Source organism: Panthera tigris, chromosome F3, assembly GCF_018350195.1.
Source record: "Panthera tigris isolate Pti1 chromosome F3, P.tigris_Pti1_mat1.1, whole genome shotgun sequence".
Taxonomy (NCBI): Eukaryota; Metazoa; Chordata; class Mammalia; order Carnivora; family Felidae; genus Panthera; species Panthera tigris.
The window spans coordinates 12,555,551-12,574,645 of record NC_056678.1 but is presented as its reverse complement, the minus strand read 5'-3'; the positions used below and the strand labels follow the sequence as shown (position 1 = coordinate 12,574,645).

The 19,095-nt window shown below is 47.1% G+C and overlaps 2 protein-coding genes across 8 annotated transcripts in view; both read left to right on the top strand.

The window, feature by feature from the left end:
* The window catches only part of LOC102964878 (selectin P), a 39,447-nt gene extending 33,401 nt beyond the window's left edge, over positions 1–6,046 (top strand). For 5 of the 7 annotated variants that reach the window (XM_042975837.1, XM_042975836.1, XM_042975832.1 and 2 more), the window contains 4 exons: positions 153–272; positions 3,367–3,397; positions 4,660–4,715; positions 5,377–6,046. In XM_042975837.1, coding sequence (XP_042831771.1) covers positions 153–272; positions 3,367–3,397; positions 4,660–4,714 — 206 coding nt within the window. In that variant the 3' untranslated portion in view covers position 4,715; positions 5,377–6,046. The remainder of the gene's footprint in view (positions 1–152; positions 273–3,366; positions 3,398–4,659; positions 4,716–5,376) is intronic. The other 2 variants (XM_042975833.1, XM_042975834.1) reach the window with 2 other exon arrangements.
* A 2,081-nt stretch (positions 6,047–8,127) lies between these two features.
* F5 (coagulation factor V) overlaps positions 8,128–19,095 on the top strand; it is a 74,763-nt gene continuing 63,795 nt past the window's right edge. The window contains exons 1-3 of the mRNA XM_042975831.1: positions 8,128–8,361; positions 12,567–12,658; positions 18,324–18,446. Of these exons, the coding sequence (XP_042831765.1) occupies positions 8,204–8,361; positions 12,567–12,658; positions 18,324–18,446 (373 nt within the window). The 5' untranslated portion in view covers positions 8,128–8,203. The remainder of the gene's footprint in view (positions 8,362–12,566; positions 12,659–18,323; positions 18,447–19,095) is intronic.

Genomic DNA, 19,095 nt, shown 5'->3' with positions numbered 1-19,095 from the left:
AGTAGTCTTATGGCTTCCGGATGTCTGGCGCCAGGCTGTCAGCACAGGACTTGATCTCACAGCTCTGAGGCCCTTCTCGGGGCCCTTCTGGAAGAGTGATGGTCTTCTGCACAACATGCTTCTCATGCCCCGCGTGTATGTTTGTTTTGCAGCAGGGCCGCTGACTATCCAGGAAGCCCTGACTTACTTTGGCGGGGCAGTGGCTTCTACAATAGGTTTGGTGACGTGTGGGACCCTCCTGGCTCTCCTAAGAAAGCGTTTCAGGCAAAAAGGTAAATAGGAAAGAGTCTTCTCCTTCTTTTTTTCTTTAGTGTCACGGGGGAGGGGCCATGAAACCACAGCGTCAGGAGTTCATGTTTGAAAACATGTTTGCGTTCAAAGGAAACAAGCCCAAGAGAAGTTATCTTGGGAACTGACCTCGCATCAGAATCACCTTTATAAAAAAATTACAGGGGCGCCCGGGTGGCTCAGTCGGTTGGGCGTCCGACTTCGGCTAGGGTCATGATCTCACCATCCATGAGTTCGACCCCCGCGTTGGGCTCTGGGCTGACGGCTCGGATCCTGGAGCCTGCTTCGGATTCTGTGTCTCCCTCTCTCTCTCTCTGCCCCTCCCCGGCTCATGCTCTGTCTCTCTCTGTCTCAAAAAAATAAGTAAAAACATTTTTAAAAATTTTTAAAAATACAGATCCTTATAAAGAGAGATCTGGAAATTGGTCTGGAAAACTGAATTTCTCAAAAGCCCTCCCCTCCAAATTCTGATGATGCCCCTTGGCCCATTGGCATTTGGAGGCCTCAGGTCTAGGTAACCTTAGTTACCACCAAGACCAACTGGAAAGGACCATGCTCCCCTCCTCATCTTTCTTTCATGCAATAGTCATTTATTGGCCGGCAGTGCTCGGTAGTGGGACCCAGGGTATTGGCCATGATGTTAAAGACTGTGCAAGCCCAGTAGGGAGACGGATAAGTGAAATCTAAGCTAATGCAGAAGTAGTACCTGTGTGAGGCCAAAACACACCCTGGATATGACTGGAACACAAAAGAGAGGTGTGTCAACCAAACTGATAGGTCTGCAAAGGCTCCTTTAAGCTCTACGTTGGACGGATAAGAAGGATTTCCCTAAACGGAAATAAATGGAAATAGAGTTCCAGCAGAGAGAATGGTGTGTGGAAAGACCTGAATGGGGTAAGTGGCCAGGCAAGCGCGACGTTCAGCATTTTGGTGCCTCTGAACCAAAAATGCTGTGGAGGAAGCGAGAGATAGAGCCAGAGGCGTGGAGGGTAGCTGCTCAGTCATGATCTGGGGTGGCACACTGAGAGATCTGTACGTTCTCCTGAAAACTTGCGGGGCCGATGCAGGATGGAAGCAGGGAAGTGACCCAATGGATGAAGACGCTCTATGAGGGAGGCTGTGTTTATCAGACTGTTCATCAAATAGGAGCTCTAGGGGAGCCTGGGTGGCCCAGTTGGTTAAGCGTCCACCTTCAGCTCAGGTCATGATCTCATGGTTCGTGGGTTCGAGCCCTACATCAGGCTCTGCACTGACCATACGGAGCCTGCTTGGGATTCTCTCTCTCCTCTCTCTCTGCTCCCCCCCTGCCAAATAAATAAACTAAAAAGAAAAGAAAAGAAAGGAAAGGAAAGGAAAGGAAAGGAAAGGAAAGGAAAGGAAAAGAAGAAAAGAAAAGAAAAGAAAAGAAAAGAAAAGAAAAGAAAAGAAAAGAAAAGAGCTTGGCCTAGGATGAAAGAAGGGAACCATCTCTTATGGATTAAAACGTTCTTTCTTTGTCTGGTCCGGATGCTCAGTCATGAGTTCAGAAACCTCTCTTCACACACTAATGGGGCTCTTCCTCATTTCTCATGGAAGGTAACAAGGGGCATCAGAGGGGTCAGGAATGCTCAAATGCAGGTGACTGAGAGTGGCTGTCATACCTGATGGAGCTCTCATGGAACTGACTTTCAGCTCTGATCATTAACTGCTCTAGGGCAGACCCTCTTGTTCCGCACTTGTAAGTTCTCTCCATTCACAGAATCACCATCACATTGAGGCTGGTGTTCTAAAGTTCCTGCACATACTCTCCTGTGGATGGGTGAGTAGGACGATAGACAAAGAAAGAGCGTCACTCTGCTTAAAGAGCTGCCACCAGTCCCTCTGTGTGACATTTCTGTTTCTTTAACCAAATCCAGAAGGCAGAAGCAAGAGTTCCTAAGACCTAGAACCTATTCTCCGTAACCATGTAGGAATCACATTATTCCTGCCTTCGCCGCCCCCCCCCCAGTTCTTTCTTTAGATTTGAGACGTTGCCAAAGAACCCTCCAGACCATGACGAGAGACCGGCAGCCGCCCATCCTCCAATATCTTTAATAATAAATAAATCTGGGGCGCCTGGGTAGCTCCGTTGGTCAGGTCATGATCTTACAGTCATGAGATCAAGCCCTACGCTGACAGCGTAGAGTCTGCTTGGGATTCTTTGTCTCCCTCTTTCTCTGCCCCTCCCCTGTTTGTGTGAGTGCTCTCTCTCTCTCTCTCTCTCTCAAAATAAATAAACTTTTAAAAATAAAAATAAATAAATTCATTTGTGAGGATGGGCGATTTTCCTTGACCCGTTGCGATGCGATTTTAACTTTATAGGACTCTATGGTCAAAATAATAGGAAAATGCTGCGTACTCTGTTCCTCTCCTGCAAATTCAAAATGCACATTCATTATCCCGTTGAAGGCTCAATAGTGCCCTGTAATAAATATACTTGTTCCCCTTCATTTGGCTTAGTGTTTTCTAAATTTATTTAGCCATAAGATGCTTTCCCCTTTTATCTCTCCACGGGACGATGGGCAGGCCGGCTGCCATATTTAAAGTTTCCACTCCGCGAGCCCATTGTTTGGATTAAGACAGGAGGCCCTGGTCACCCATGTTACCAGAGAAAGAAAACAGCCTTTGTTATGTGGGTATGGATTTGTTTACACAATCAGCTTCCCAACTAGTGGCTGGGGAAGTGTGACACAGGTTGCAATGGCAGGGGACCTCAAGTGCCAAACAAATGGGTTTCAAGAACCAGCGATCTCAATGTCAACAGCAACCAAAAACAGCCGAGAGGCTGACGGCAAGGACCAGAGGACAAAGAAGAGGTTGTCACTGAAAAGCAAGAGAGGAAACATGAGTGGAGTGTGGATTACATACTGTCAAATGTTTTCATTCAGCCCCACACGGGTCCCAATGCACAGCTCGTTCCCAATGCACCCCTGATAATGAGCCTGTGTGAAAATCAGTAACAGACTTTCCCCAATGACTCTTACCACTGATGACCTTTCTCGTTCATCTAGGGTTTTTTTTCCTTTAAACCAATCATTTGTGTCTTCTTGCTTATTCCAGATGATGGAGAAAGCCCCTTGAACCCTCAAAGGTAAGAGAGACATGTTGCATGGTTGAGTAAATTTTTCTAGTTTGACTTTTTAACTCACTGTGATATATCAGAATGACTGTACATAATGTCCCCCTTTTGCAACAAAACTTTTGCAAAATCCCCGTTACTAATTCTAAATTCAAATACACAGATAATATATCCTAACTACACACAGTGTTTTTAAAAAATCAGTGATTTACTCATTGTATAGTAAAGGAGAAATGAAAGGGAAAGTGATACATGATAGAAATAAAACGCTAAAGCCGAGGGACTACTCCAGTGGATGTGATGAGGCTTGCACCTTTGGGTCAACAGCCGTAAAGACCAACAGTCAGTGACCAGCAGTTTTTCGTGACTCAAACAGCCTCAGAGGCATTGCCAGCACCAACCTGATTTTTTTTTAATGATGAATGACTCTGGTAAAGGATTGGAAAACCTGTTATAACCTTCTCTCAATTCACATGGCAATTGTAATTTCAAAGACACAAAAAATACGCTATTCTAGTTAAAGCAAGATAAGTTCCAGACTCAGAGGTTATTCACCTATAGGAATATTGAGTAGATATCCTAAAACCGTATGGAGTGAAGGATAAATCTTTTGCGTCGTGTGCCTATTAGGCTATCCAGTGCCCCTGGCCCTTTCCCCCACTAAATGTCAGTAGAACTCTTGATCATTGTGAAAATGAAAACAAACAAACAAATGTAGGGGGAAGTACTACCATGCTTTGATAACTGTTGCCAGATGATCAGATATCAAGCCTGGGTATTTTCTAAGGATTTCTTCTCCCCAGGAAGAGGCATAGCGGGTACTCAGTACCTACAGCTCAACAATAACTTAACGGGGGTGTACGTGCCGCGCAAATTGCCCAGAGCTGTTAAATGGCATCTCCAAAATATTGCAGGCATTTAATTTTGTTACCATTTTTTTTTAATGCTTATTTATTTTTGAGAGAGACAGAGACAGAACGCGAGTGGGTTAGGGGCAGAGAGAGAGGGAGACACAGAATGGGAAGCAGGCTCCAGGCTCCGAGCCGTCAGCCCAGAGCCCAACGCGGGGCTCGAACTCACGAGCTGTGAAATCATGACCTGAGCTGAAGTCAGACCCTCAACCAACTGAGCCACCCAGGAGCCCCAATTTTGTTAGCGTTTCAAAGCAGAATTCCGGGGTCGGGTGTTCATGCATGGTGTCTCAGGAACTCTGTGCTGCGCCGTCATCAAGGCCCCAGTACCACATGGCAAATCTTTGTGTTTCTGTCCTTTAGCCACCTAGGAACATACGGAGTTTTCACAAATGCTGCATTTGACCCAAGCCCTTAAGGTAAGTCCCCCGTGAAGATATTTTTGAAGTGGGGGAAAGAGAAAGAATACTAAAACTTGACTTTTTAGTATATAATCAGGAGTTACATTTTTAAGCATGTATTAAATTTTTAAGCCTTGAAGGAAATTGCGTTGGCAGCAGGGGACAGGGTACGTCAGTAGAGTGACAATAGAAAGTAAGTTTATGCGAGGATTTCCATTTCCTCCGGGATAGAAATGCTCTAATAAGACATAACTTCTTTCAGGATGTGTGACGTTCCCATTAATGGCCGCTCGGTGGTATTAACAACACTGCGGACCTAAATTTCATATATTAAAAACAAAGAAACAAACAAAGAAAGAAAAAAAACACCGCGGCCTTGCTTGATGACCACAAGTCACACTCCTGGAAACATTCTACAAACTTTCATGCAGCCGGTCCCCTATGTGACCTGCTGGAACACAAAAATAATTGGTTACTTTCTCTGTCCCCCACAGCTCAGTATGAGTAGTTGGGTTTCCTAAGGAAAGGAGCCTAAATGGCAGATTATCTAGAATCTAGAAAGAGCTTATGTTGATCCTCAGGGACAGAAATGCTAAGAGCTAGCTAGCTAGCTAGCTTGCTTGCTTGCTTGCTTTGAAGCCACATGTAATTATTTCAATTTCTTTCGTCTCATTTTCAGAGACCTGTCCTCCTGGTCACCTCACTCAAACTCCATAGGATCCTATTTTTGAACATCAGGCTTCCTGCCAGACTGGGCTGTAACTGTGGCATATTTGCTGCAGCTTTCTGGAAATACTTGTAAAAAAAAAAAAAAAAAAAAGGCATGAAGTTTCCTGTAGATTAGTCCTGGATGACAGCAGAAGGATTGTGCCACAAGCCCGAACTCTCGACCCACCCTTCCTGCTTCACCTCTTCCTTAAGCCTCAGCAGCCAGGACTGGATGCCTGCAGTGGTCTGTGGGTTTTGCCCAGCTGTCCCTTTCTTGAAAGACTCATTAGCCAGAGACTGAAGCATCTGACTTACCAGAAGACCAGACTGTGGAAACATAAAAAAATGCCTCTATTTTTGGCTTGGAGGAAGGCATACTCTACTTTGTTGGGAGGCGGGTGGTGTCTGTGACTTGAGGGGACTTCTAGAAGATCTTCTGGGGTCTCCAGGGCTTGCCCTTCATGAAGCTTATCACACCCTGGCTGCAAGCCTTCCGAGAAGCCTCTGGTTGGCACCAGAGGGTGCAGAAGACCGAGAATCAAGACAGGAAGGCACGTGTCGCCTTCCCTCCACCGGTCAGTCCGCCCAAAAGGACCTCAAGACCAAAATTCAAATGTGCAATTAAAAGGATTCTTCCCAAATACCACGCTCTATTATTTGACATTTTGTTCAAGAAGGTCTGTGTACATCATTTTGTTTACATCAGTGTAATGCATAATTACTGCTGTCCCAATGGTAGATTGACCCTTCATTCGGTCGGCAAATATATACCACACCACACCACCCCCAACACACAAAATCAGAGAAGAAAAAGAAGTCAGGAAATCAGAGAGGCAGAAAAAAAAATCTTTATCACCTGAACGTTCTGTAAGAAAGAACAGATGTTCTTTATTAAACCACATGTCTAATGCATAGGTTGTTGAAAGTTACACAGTAGTTATCTGGAACTGATGCCAAAAAATAGCCAAACGGTACAGTTGCCTCGTCTCTGTGAGGCAGTAAACGTGTCATGCAGAACAAACAACACGTGGGTGCATATGCAGATAACAATGGCAAAACCGTCTAGCTAAAGGGTTACAGTAACTTTGCAAGAGCTTCAGTGGTAACCTTGGGGGATTTAGGGACTCGCTGCTCTTCAAAAGCTTCTCATATACTGTCGACAGCATCTCTGACTGCTTATCTTAGGCCAATCACTGGGCCCGGTGTGGCAGGACGGTGGCCACCGGCCCCGTGTCCAGAGTCAGAATCTGCCATTTGTAAAAGGTCCTCTGGGGAATTCTGATGGTGGACCGGCTTTCAAACCACTGCTGTCACAGATACAGAAGAGTAAGGCCCTGTTCCTGCTCTAACAGCTGATCACCTAATTGGGGAAACGATAGACATCCCGGCAAAGTAACAGAGGGCGAGCAATACGAGTGTTTTGTTTGAATACTGCTGTAGGAGCTCATAAAGTGGGAAAGGCAACTTGAGTCCAGGAGACTCGGGAGATACTCCTACCGGGAGATAGGTAGGACTCGATTTGAACTCAACCAGTGGGCAGCAAAGACGAAGAGATGGGCATTGTAAGTTGGCAGAGTAGTATCGGCAAAGCAGCAGACAGAAAGAAGCCTGCGTGGAGGGAGAGTGAAGCCTGCAGGGGCCCGACGTCACGGGACATCACCTCGTGCGAGGTGCCCCATTACAAGGTATCCAATCTACCGAGACAAACCGTTGAGACAGAAGCTTGGAGGCCCGCAGGTTCGGGGAACCTCGGACAGCGATAGTGATGCTTCGGACAACCTAAGCCTCCGATTTTCTAGCAAGGGCAAAATAAGATCTTAAGGCCCCGTGAAACAGCCCAGTGCTCGGGGAGACACAGGGGGGCCCCTGCAGCGGGAAAAACACAATCGGAGTAATACGCGTGTGCGGGCTCCTCTCAGCCGCGGGCGAGTCGGGCACCTCACAGTATTCTTTTATCTTGCTAACAATTGCATCGGGGGAAAGACTCTCATCCCTCTCATCCCCCTCTCGGGCCGATGTTAAAACCGAGCTCTAAAGAGGTTGCGTCGCCGACCCAAGCCAGCACGGCGCGGGGAGTGGGACTGAGGTCTGCTCTACGGATTGCCTCTGCGGTGCTGCCTCCGTGGCCTCGGGCCCTCCTCCGGCCAGAGCCGGGCGCGGGCAGCAGTCAGTGCGGTGGTCCAGGCCCGCCGGCCGCGTGCCTGGGCTCAGGCCCCCGCTTGCTCCCCTGCAATTGCAAGGTGTCCCTGTGCCCCTACCACAGCAGAACACCCTTTCCCCCAGGTCGAGAGACCGACGCGGCTAGGGGCGTGGGGTGACGCCGCACTGGGAACTGCAGAGGGCGTAGCAGGTGTGGACGTCTTCGCGGTGGGTGGTGAGGGGGAGCGGGCTCAGCGGGTGCAAGGGCCGGACCGCTTTTGCCCGCGGCTCGTTAACCCCTGGGCCCCGCCCCGCCCCGCCCGCGAGGGCCTCCATTTCTGCCCTTCTCTCCACCTGCGGTAAAACATTCACCAGCCCCTCGCCCTGCCTCCTCCCTCCCGTCCCCGCGGGCGGGGACCCAGCCAACCCCCTTTGGCCCGGAGGGGCGCTGGGAGGGGAGGACGGCTGGAAGCCGCGGCGGCCTCGGCGCCCCGGCCGAAGGGCGGGAGGACACCGCCACCCGCAGCCTCCCGGGGCGCATTGCAGCCGCGACGGCGGGCCGGCCTGCTGCGCGGGGCGCGACCGGCGGCGGACGCGAGCGCGGCCCAGGTCCCCGGCTGGCGGCGGCGGCGGCGGCGCGCGGGAGCGGGGAAGCAGCCATGGCCCCGGGCTGCCCGCGCCTCTGGGTCCTGGTGGTCCTGGGCGCCGGCTGCGCAGGCTGGGGGCGCCCGGGGGCCGAGGCGGCGCGGCTGAGGCAGTTCTACGTGGCCGCGCAGGGCATCCGCTGGGACTACCGCCCCGAGCCCGCAGACCCGAGGTGAGGCGGCTGTGGTGGCCGGTGGGCTCCCCCCCGGGGAGCATCAAGTTACCTCTTCTAGGGAGCTCTTCCTTTGCAATCGCGGGGCGTGCGCAGCAAAACAGAGCGGGAAAAACTAAAAAGCAAAAAACCTTACCGCTAAGTTTGGAAACGGAATTGCCAGTTTTGCTTCTAGCGAGGCAGCGTATTCCACGATGCAGTGTGCGTCCTTCCGAGGTTTTGGGAGACACAGGTGCCGCTTTCAAGAGTTGGTGAATACAGTTTCGTTAGAGCGGCTCATTGGGGGTTTAGTGCGGCGATGGATGCAGAAGCACCTCATTCGCCCTTCCTGCGAAGTCCCAGGCCAGAATTTGGGAAGGCTCGTGTTTTTCTAGAACCTCTAGTTACATATTGTTTACTTCGTCCTCCACATGGCCTCCTCTTCTAAAACTAAAGATGTACGCTTTGGCCTTCATTACAAGCAGAGTGCCCAATCGCGGTCGCCAAATTGCCACAATTTTGTTGTGTTCTTACAAATGACTTTCAGACCATCAGCCGTCCGTAAATGTGCAACATGTTTATTCCTTTACCTTGTCTTCCACTTCACGTGGCTCGTTTTATTCACATTCTTAGTCCCTGGGATAAAGTCTACCCCGGGCTATTTTGGAAGGGTCCCTGTTAACAGACATATGTAACGAAAAGGTGGCTGAAATAATAAAACTCTATCTTTGAATTGCAAACTATTTTTCCTAATTGAAAGGTTAAAAAAATAAGACTTCCCAGCAATGAAACAAATTATAGGACCTACTCACTATTTCCAGTTATATTTTTATACTTTTTAATGGTCAACCTCTCAGTGTGACTCAAGTTTTTTTTTTAACTTAACATCACAGTTTACGTGATTGTGAAAGACATGTTCCTCTTTTACAATTACAAAACCAAAGCAATCTGCCAAAAAATAATGTAATATTTCAAGAGTCTTGTAGCGTATAGCATTAGATCCTTCAAAGAATTGCTTTGTAACTGGGTTATTTTGGAGAGTACTACATAGTATCTTGGTCTTGTAATAAGAAGAAATCCTTGCTCAAAAAATTTATTTTAAATATTGTCTTTCTTTTTTTTTAAAATTTTTTTTTAACGTTTATTTATTTTTGAGACAGAGAGAGACAGAGCATGAACGGGGGAGGGTCAGAGAGAGAGGGAGACACAGAATCGGAAGCAGGCTCCAGGCTCTGAGCTGTCAGCACAGAGCCCGACGCGGGGCTCGAACTCACGGACCGTGAGATCATGACCTGAGCCGAAGTCAGACGCTTAACCGACCAAGCCACCCAGGCGCCCCTAAATATTGTCTTTCAAGTCGATGATCTATCTAGATCGCACCCACAGCCTTAGGAAACTGCCAGAAACCCCGAAGAAAATAACAGGCTTCCCAACATTAATCTCTGTTGCTCGTGGGCAGACAGTAACACGCTTTGCTGCCTTCGCGGGGGCACCCCGTGCTTGTGCTTGGAAGTTTGCTCTTCCTTCTGTAGTTGACTCCGAAAATGACAAGCAGAACCACACAGGGCAAAAGCCTGAGTCACAGAGTCACATGGTGAGTCCACAGGGCACCATGACTGGTTATCCGATCCCCTCACCCTGTGGTTGAGTTTCCAGAATTCGCGTAAGAGTCATAACCCTGGTGCCAATCATTGCTCCCAAACCGTGGAATGATAACCGAGGCCAACTGTCAATATCTTTGAACCTCAGATCATGTCATTTCTCTCTCTGGCACTTTCTAGTGAAAAATCTAACCCGTACATCTGGCTGCTTAAACTCAGAGCTTGTGCTCAAGTGGCCTGCACCCGCAGCTGAATGGCACTCACTTTAAGGAGATGGGTCTAGACAATTCCATTCTTTGCCAAAGTGTATTTTAGCACAAAGCAAAGATCTCCCCTCTTACTTCACCCAGTATTAGCAGGAGAATGCCTTTGAGAGGTGACATATATCCATTATTCTTGTTTGAAGTCTGAAGTAAATGTTTTTGAAAATTTCCCTAAGGAAACTTGTTCAGTCACTTACATGTATGCAGGTAACAGGTCTTGAAAACGAAAACGTATATTTTTTTCCCCTCTAGGGTTCTAGCTTTATATGATTCTTATTATGATCAAATCAGTTTTAGAGAATCCTCATAAATGAAAAATTCATCATGCCTGTTGTTGGAAATCCTATTATTTTCAGCTTTCTACTTAGATTATTTTTGAATAGCAATTCAGTTGTTCGAAATCAAAACAGATATACCTCAGGATGTACACACAATATGTACAGTGAAATATGGTAGAAAATATGCCCTTATTGAACAAAAATTAAAATACCCCACACAAAAGTCTGATTCTGCTTAGTAAAGCTTTTATGCCATCATCCGTGGTCATGTATTTCAAGATCGGGGGTGGGGGAGGGGAGGGTTGTTTTCAAATGTACTAAAGATTAAATAAATAGAAATGGATTCCCACATGAGGGACACAGCTACCATATGGAATCTTAAGATTCTTGGGTTCTAAGAACTCTCAGAGGTAATTTTGTTCATTTTTAACATCGATGTTTGACCTTCTACTCCCCCCCAACCCTAAGCACCAATCCCACCCCCCAAGTGGTTGTCTAGTTTCTACTGAACGCTTTCAGCGACTGAGAACCCAGTACCTTGAATAGCTAACTACTCATTTCCAAAATACTTTACTCATACTTCCTTAAATTCTGCCCCCAAACATTAACACAATTCTTGTATCCCACATTTTAAAAAGTTTAAGAATTACTGCAATTGACGATTTTTCTGCTTGGTAGGAAAACATGGAGACTAAAAACCAACTTTTATTACCTCTTAAAAATATGACTAGTTAGCACGTATTGGATATTTACAATGCGCGGGCTCCAGGCCCTTTGCAGGTAGCCGTTTACGTAATACTTGTAACAGCCCCTTGAAGATTTCACTATTATTCTCATCTCACACTTGTAGACACTGAGGCACAAATGGATTAAATACATTGTTGAAGGTTAGACAGCTAACAAGGGGTAGAAACGGGATTCAACCCCAGACACTGAGTCCACAACGTGTTGTCTTAACTACTGCACTATATAGATACTGCAGCAAAGGTGGTGAGTATCCCATTCTGTGATGCCCTGATTTTAGGGGTGGGGGGCCACCCTCTCTGGATTAGGAAGCCTCACAAAGCCAGTTTGTTCAACGGGCTTAGACATTTTTGAGAAATTTCCCCCAACTACCTTCCCGTTTCCTTTCATCTGGAAGACCGCAGTAGGAACGCTGTGCCCAGCTTTAGCGATGCAGAAGGAAAAAAGGCCAGAAGCAAGCTCAGTGCTCTCCCTGACTCCCCTTGTGTGATACTTTACCATGAATACAAGGGTTTCACCTCTTTGAGTCTTGGCTCTGCCACTTTTCCATTGATCCTCCTCGGGACAAGTTACTCAACATTTTCTGAGACGTGGGTTTTTCATTTGTTTGTTTGGTTTCCAGGGTGAATCCGCAGGGCTTTTACTCCATTAGCCCATCTCCAACTTCTCAGCTAGAAATAGGGTCCACCAAATCAGTGGTTTTTTGCCGTGTTCCTCAGATAATTTACATATGTATTTGATTCGTCAGTTAAAGAATTGCCCATGTGTTTATTCGTATCGGATTTGGTTGTGGGTTTAGTCATTTAAAATCTAAGCCTAACGTTTGGGTTCACACGATGATCTTAGGTCCTTTTTTAGAAAATGGATTCTGGGGCGCCTGGGTGGCTCAGTCGGTTGAGCATCTGACTTCAGCTCAGGTCGTGATCTCGTGGTTCATGGGTTCGAGCCTCGCATTGGGCTCTGTGCTGACAGCTCGGAGCCTGGGGCCTGCTTCGGGTTCTGTGTCTCCCTCTCTCTCTGTTCCTCCCATGCTCTCTCTCTCTCTCTCAAAAATGAATAAAGATTAAACAAAAAAAGAAAATGGATTTTGAGTACATTAGTTAAGGCAGACTCAATTTGGGAAAGAACAGTTATTTCAACAGAATATTCTTAAAGGGATCAATAATTGTTTTATTAACTTCACGTATTATTCATGTTTATAAAATCTTGGGTTTCTGAAACACAATTGAAATACTGGTGTTCCTACCACATATCTGAGGACACGAGAAAGCCATCTGTCTTGTGATGAGATATAGATGTCTTATATGCCTTTCAAATTAATTTTTGTATTTTATTTCTAGTTCGAATCCTTTTGCAACTTCCTTTCAGAAAATTGTCTACAGAGAGTATGAACCATATTTTCAGAAAGAAAAACCACGATCCAAAATTTCAGGTAAGCCTGAAGTATACTATTTAATTTTGAAGATAAACCTCTACGAATAATTTGATATTCGTATATATATGTAAACCGTCTATTTAGGACCATCTTTGTAGAAATACGTGCTTTTGTTGTTTTTAACCAGTTCAGGCTACAGAATGTGTGGGTCCAAGTGCAAAGAGAAAATGTGGGGCCCCTGGTTCATATTTTTGAGAATTTCAAGGCAGGGGGCCCTTCTTGCCCGTGAGGTGACATGGCCAGGAAGCTGGCTGTTTTTGACATTGATCAAAAAGCTCGACAAAACTTTGAAGTGTTTGAACTTTTAAGTTTATTCACGCATTGAACAGACTACTGTTGAGCACCCACTATGGGCTGGGCATTGAAGCAGGCGGTAGTGGACAAGACAGAACCTTACCTTGTCTTTCTTACCCTTGAGTGTGGATGAACCTTAACAAATAATCCAGTGCCTCTGTCTGGGTCCCTAGACTCACTCAAAGGAACCATATATGGCTGATTCTTTTGCATCGGTTTTCCCATCTCTTCTCCTGTTTTATTTATAGTGTGAGATGTACAACAGCTGTCAGTTTCGAAGAGAAATCTCTCCTTTTCCCTCCTCTCTTCTTTAATCAAGGCAAGTGGGTTGAGTGGGTTTTTGGGATCTTGAATATGGTACTATATTCCACAGGAATGATAGAGGCCGTTAAGAGAGAACTTCCTCCAGCCGGGCCCCCTGGTCAATAATTCCCTCATCCTCCCACACTAACCAACGGAAGAGGGTCAACTTTCCCAAACTCCTCCTTCTGTCTCTCCGTGCAAACCGTTCTGTCCTGCCTCCTCTGACCGCCCTTTACCTTCAGTCTTCCCTCTGCTGGAGCCTGCCCTTCAGTCACCAATCAACAGTTTTGGAGTTTTACAAACAAGAATACAGTGACTTAAAATACCTAAGGGCTCAGGGGAAGAATCCAGTGGAAAAGGGGAGGATAACAATATCTGAGAGAGAATAATTGCTGGAACCAGATTCAGAAGAAACAGGAAGTGAGGGGATTCAAAGCTTGGGCCGAATTAGCTGGAGATAGATGAGATACCACCTTCACGGGGGCTGGCGAGGCAACAGACGATAAGGTTACTAATAAAATTAAGTCTGTAGTTGAGGGCAGAAAGCTCAAGGATCTCCCATCCTCTGTCACAGGGTCTATTCACTTTCATAGCTCTGGCTCCACGCTTTGTATGTACGACGGATACTTCAGAACTATTTAATTAAAATTAATTGTAGGTGGGTGAGGGGAAAATGAGCTGGGAAACATATTCATTAGGCCTGGAGAGAAGAAGAACTGGGCAGGTGTTTAGAGCCTTGCCTTGTGTGGCTTTTGCCAAGTGACTGAATTGAATCTCTGGTCTGTGTAAGCCACCGTGCTGAGTGATGGAAAGGCCAGTGCCAGCCTGGAGACTCTCTTTTAGCCACGAAGGAGTCATTGATAGGTTTTGGAGAGGAGAGTGCTGTGATCAAAATCCTTTGAGATGATTAACTTTTGTGGACATTTCCTGATTCAACCTCATTAATTAGAGGTAGACCTTAATCAGGGCGCCTGGGTGACTCGGTACTTTAAGCGTCCAACTCTTGATTTGAGCTCAGGTCTTGATCTCACGGTTCATGGGATCGAGCCCAGAGTGGGGCTTTGTGCTGACAGCGTGGAGCTTGGGATTCTCTCTCTCCCTCTCTCTCTGCCCCTCCCCCCATCTAAAACTAAATAAATAAACAAACTTAAAAATAAAAGTAGACCTGATCATTAATTTATGTGTAAGCCCTGTGCACTTACAACATCACCCCTCTGTCAACCCCTGTATTTCTCATTACGCATTTGTTTTATGTGAATTCTGAGGCATTTTAACACCCGTTTTAAAAGGAGCTGCTTCCTGAACTCCCCAAGTCACTTAACGATGAACCCCTGAAGGGCAAGGGTAGTATTTTATTCACTGGATCTCTACAGTAGCTGATAGAGTGGGGCAAATTTGGGGTAAAGGAAAAGCCTGAGAAGCTCTGGGTTTAAACACTACCATTGACTATGTGACCTGCCCCATCCCGCAGCCTGGTCCTGTGTCATTGGTACCTTTTCCCTGTTTCCTCCTCCACTCATCTGGCGGGTACGATTCTAGCCGAACCTGGAGCCAGTCATGTGCCACTTCTGCAGCGTGAGCCCAGAAGTCATTCGAATTGCGGGTGGGGACTAGGCTGTAGGACCAGAGGTCTGAAGGTGCCTGTCCAGCGAGGTTTGAGGACCCGCGGACAGGTGGAGGGGCCAGTCTCATTTTCGGGAATCCTGTCTGGGGCTTGAAAATGGTTCGTTTTGACTCCGAATTTTTTCCAGGAGGATTAAGAAATGTTTGCCCCTGAAGGGGCTTTAAAATAACCCCACGACGGGCTTTCCTGTTTTCTGTAGTGCGCTGTTCACCTTGAGAGCAGGGGGCTGGGTTAGCTGGCTTCATAGCCAGCTAATAGTTTTCAAGTCCAAAACCATTTGGTACATGCTGTGCTACCTTCTTGGGACCACAAGATAGGCGGCTCCTTCCCCCCACCTCACTGTCGGCCACTGAGGAGAGGGTGGGATGGGTCTCGGGCCATCTGGCCGACGGAGGAGCTGAACGGCGGCTCAGACAACGTCCAGGCCTGTGTTTGCCCACGTGCGGGAAGGTATTTGGGGTGCACTTACGAACACATCGCTTTGTTTTGCCTTAATTCCGAAGAAACCGAAAGGGAGGCAAATAAACATTCCACATCACTCACTGCAGCAAGAGGTCTTACTAGGTTAAATAACTTAGAAGACTTATCCTGGGCACCGGGCATTTGCAGCCCCATGATGCCAACAGACAAATCGCCAGGGCGAGGCGCCCATGGCAACGAAACCTGTGCACGCTGTGACACCATAGCCCTCTTGTGGGCTCCGGGGCATCCCAGCGGGTGGGAATAGCCAGTGGGGGCTTCTGTCGGCAGCTAGGACGGAGGGCAGCAGCCAGAAGACAGAGGTCAGCCAGTGGAGCCAGATGTGGTCAGGAGTCAGAAATGGTGTAGACACTGGAACCATTTCAGGAAAGGGGGGCTTCTGAACCCGCTCTGTGCGAGGTGGGAGAGAAAGGTTCAAGAGTCCGGAGATTTGAGTTCTCGCCCCAGCAGTGCCACCCAGTGACTGACCTTGAGCAAGCCACCCTCCCTGCCCCCATGTCCTGGGCTTTGTCACTGTCTCCAAAACGAGGATTGAACGACGTGACCTCACTGGCCCTGTGCAGAGCTAACACAAAAACAAACAAAAAGCTTCAGGCACATGATCAGCATAAAGTCTAGCACTGGGAGCTCAGCGAAAGGAATAAGAAAACTGGGTCCTGGGGCAGCTGGGTGGCTCAGTCCGTTAAGCTCCCAAGTTTGGCTCCAGTCACGATCGCGTGGTTCATGGGTCCGAGCCCCGCATTGGGCTCCCTGCTGTCAGAGCAGAGCCCGCTTCACATCCTGCCCCTCCTCTGCTCGTTCTCTGTCTCTCTGTCTCTCTCTCAAAAATAAATGAACTTAAAAAAAAAGAAAACTGTGGGTAAAAAGATAGGAGCAGAGAAAGGTAGGGCCTCTGTCTCAGAAGTCCCATTTTCTCTTTGCCAATAGGTAGGCATCCTATCTTTCAACATCCATTGAAATATCCTTTCGACATCCATTATCATTTCGACATCCTTATCTTCATCATTCCCAAGGGGCAGAACCCCTTCGGCCATATAAGGTAGCGTATTCTCAGGTCCCAGTAGTTAAGATGGGGACACCTCAGGGAGGGCCTTCATTCTGCCTACCACGCCCACCAAACAAAACCTTCCCACAGTGGCCTCCCTTTCAGAGAATGACACCTTCCTGCACCCAGCTGCCCAGCCAGAGTGTCACCGACCATCCACAGCAACTTGGACCCCTCACCATCCACCCATTTCCCATCCATTGAGGCCTGGCAGTCTGGTCTCCTAAGAGCTCTCTAGCATGTTCTTATCACCTCCACTACTGTAACTTTATGGTAACTCACCAACATCACCCCCCTGGAGCCTTCTATCTGCTCTCTCAACATCCACTCTGGATTCTCCTCGGCTCATCCTCCACCAACGCAGCCAGAGATTTAAAACCCCAAATCTGGTCCATGTCTCACTTCTGCTAAAAACTCTCTAATGGCTTTCAGATACTCTTAGAGGAAAACTCTAAATGGCCCAGAAGGCCCTACCTGACAGGGCCTCTGACTATGCCTTCAGCCTCACTTTCTGCTCCTTTCTCTTGCCTGTTAAGCTTCACCTTCGCCATGGCCATCTGTCAGTTCTCCAAAGAGGCCAAGTTTTCTGGTGCCGCCGACCCTTTGCATGTGCTAATCCCACTTTGACTTCAGTTAAAACATCGCCTCCTCAAGGAAGTATTTCCCAACCCTGATCCCCTCCATGCATCCGAGATTGGACGAAATCCCTCTGTAAAATGCTCTTCAGGGTGTTCTGTACTTGGCTTTCATAATACTTACCATAGTTTGTCATCAAATGTTGGTGGGATTATTTGTTAAAATCTGGCTTTCCTACCTTTTTTGTAAGCTCTGTGAAGGCGCCTATTTTACTCACCATTACAATGCTGACAGCTAGGACAGTGTGGGCACTCAATGAATATGTTTTGAGTGAATGAATACATATAGCATGGGGGTGGACTATTAAAAGGTGGTTAAAGGCTCAGTATGTAGAGTCTGATAGGTTAGCTGCCTCTAATTAGCTACATACTATTGGGCAAGATGTTGAAACTCTCTGAGGCTCAGTGTCCTCATCTGTAAAATGGGTATGTTAGTATCTCCTTGAAGATTTTCTCTGTGGTCACAGACTTCAGCTGGCATTCATGGGCAGTGGTGATGATCATTATATTATCTCGATATTATATTGCTCTCCTGTGATTCCTAGTGGAGAGAAGCCAGCCCCACAGAGTTTACAGATGGCTTGGCAATGAGAGCAGTCAACGCTTGTCACTTGTCTGAAATAGGACTTCTGGTGACAAGTTCTCAAGATTTAAAGGACATCAGATTCAGTCAGGAGCACATGTTCTTCACAAAACCCCAGTGATTTCCCATTTCACTTAGGAGAAAATCCAGAGTCCTTACCATGCCCCCTAAGCCTCACATGACCCACCCCTCCCTCATCTGTTCTCACTCTGCCCTCACCATTTCTCTTACAGTTCTTTGGATCCAGCAAGCTCACTCTTGCCTCAGGGACTCTGAACTTGCCTCAGGGCCAGAGTACTGCATGATTTGCTCCCTCACTTCACTGAGGTCTCTGAGGTCTCCCACCTCAGGGAGATCTCATGGAGCCAGTCACCTTCCCTCAAACCACCTTGTGTAATTGAAAATGACCATCTTTCTTTTCTTGACCAAAGACAAAGACAGTGATCTCCAAGAAATGACGGTGGGTCTGAATGGGGGGCGGACATGGTCAGAACTATTCCCCCTCTCTCTTGACTTGTTTTGGGCACAAGCCAAGCATTTCTGCCTTCCTGTCCTTACCTGCCTGCCATGTAGAGGCAATGAGCTGGTCAGCCTCAGGACCAGGAGGAACGACCGCCATTACTCATGGGGTTCATGCTTAGCAGCTCTGGCTTTGGTAGTCCTGAACACAGACCCATTATAAATCCTTGTTTCCATAGGACTTCTTGGGCCAACTTTGTATGCGGAAGTTGGAGATATCATGAAAGTTCACTTCAAGAATAAGGCAGACAAGCCCTTGAGCATCCACCCTCAAGGAATTAAATACAGTAAATTCTCAGAAGGTAAGAGGAATTTAATATCCCCCTGTCAGCGGAAAATGTACAACTCCAACAGCCGTGTCAAACATTGAAAAGCAGACTGGTAACCACATGTTAGAGAAATCTTTCCTTCAACTGGTAATTACGAAAGTTGTTGCCTTTGTAAGTTTCAAAGAGGAAAATGAACAAGTTCTGGGGTCATCTGGACCTCAGGTTCTCACTAGGTTCTTGCTCTTATAGTTGGTTGGACAAGCTACCTAATCTTCCTGAATTCCAGTATGTTCATCTGTAAAGTGAGAATAGTAATACATGCACCCTGCAAAATGGTTTAAGGCAGGGAGGTCCACAGACTTTTCTGCGATGAGCCAGATGGCAAATACCGTTGGCTTTCGGATCTCTCTTGTAACTACTCAACAATACCTTTTTGCGCAAAAGCAGTCACAGACAACGTGTAAGCGAAGGAGTATGTCTGGGTCCCAGTAAAACTTTAATACAGAAACAGGCAGCTGGCTGGATTTAACCCATGAACTATCGTTTGAAATCATGAGATAGGACTAGCCTGACAGAGGGCCAAGCTAACACAGAAAGCACACTTAATACGTGGTATTTTGTGGTGGTGCTTGTAGAAGTATGATTCAAATTTTGGACGTAGTGACGTGGTTAAGAACATACG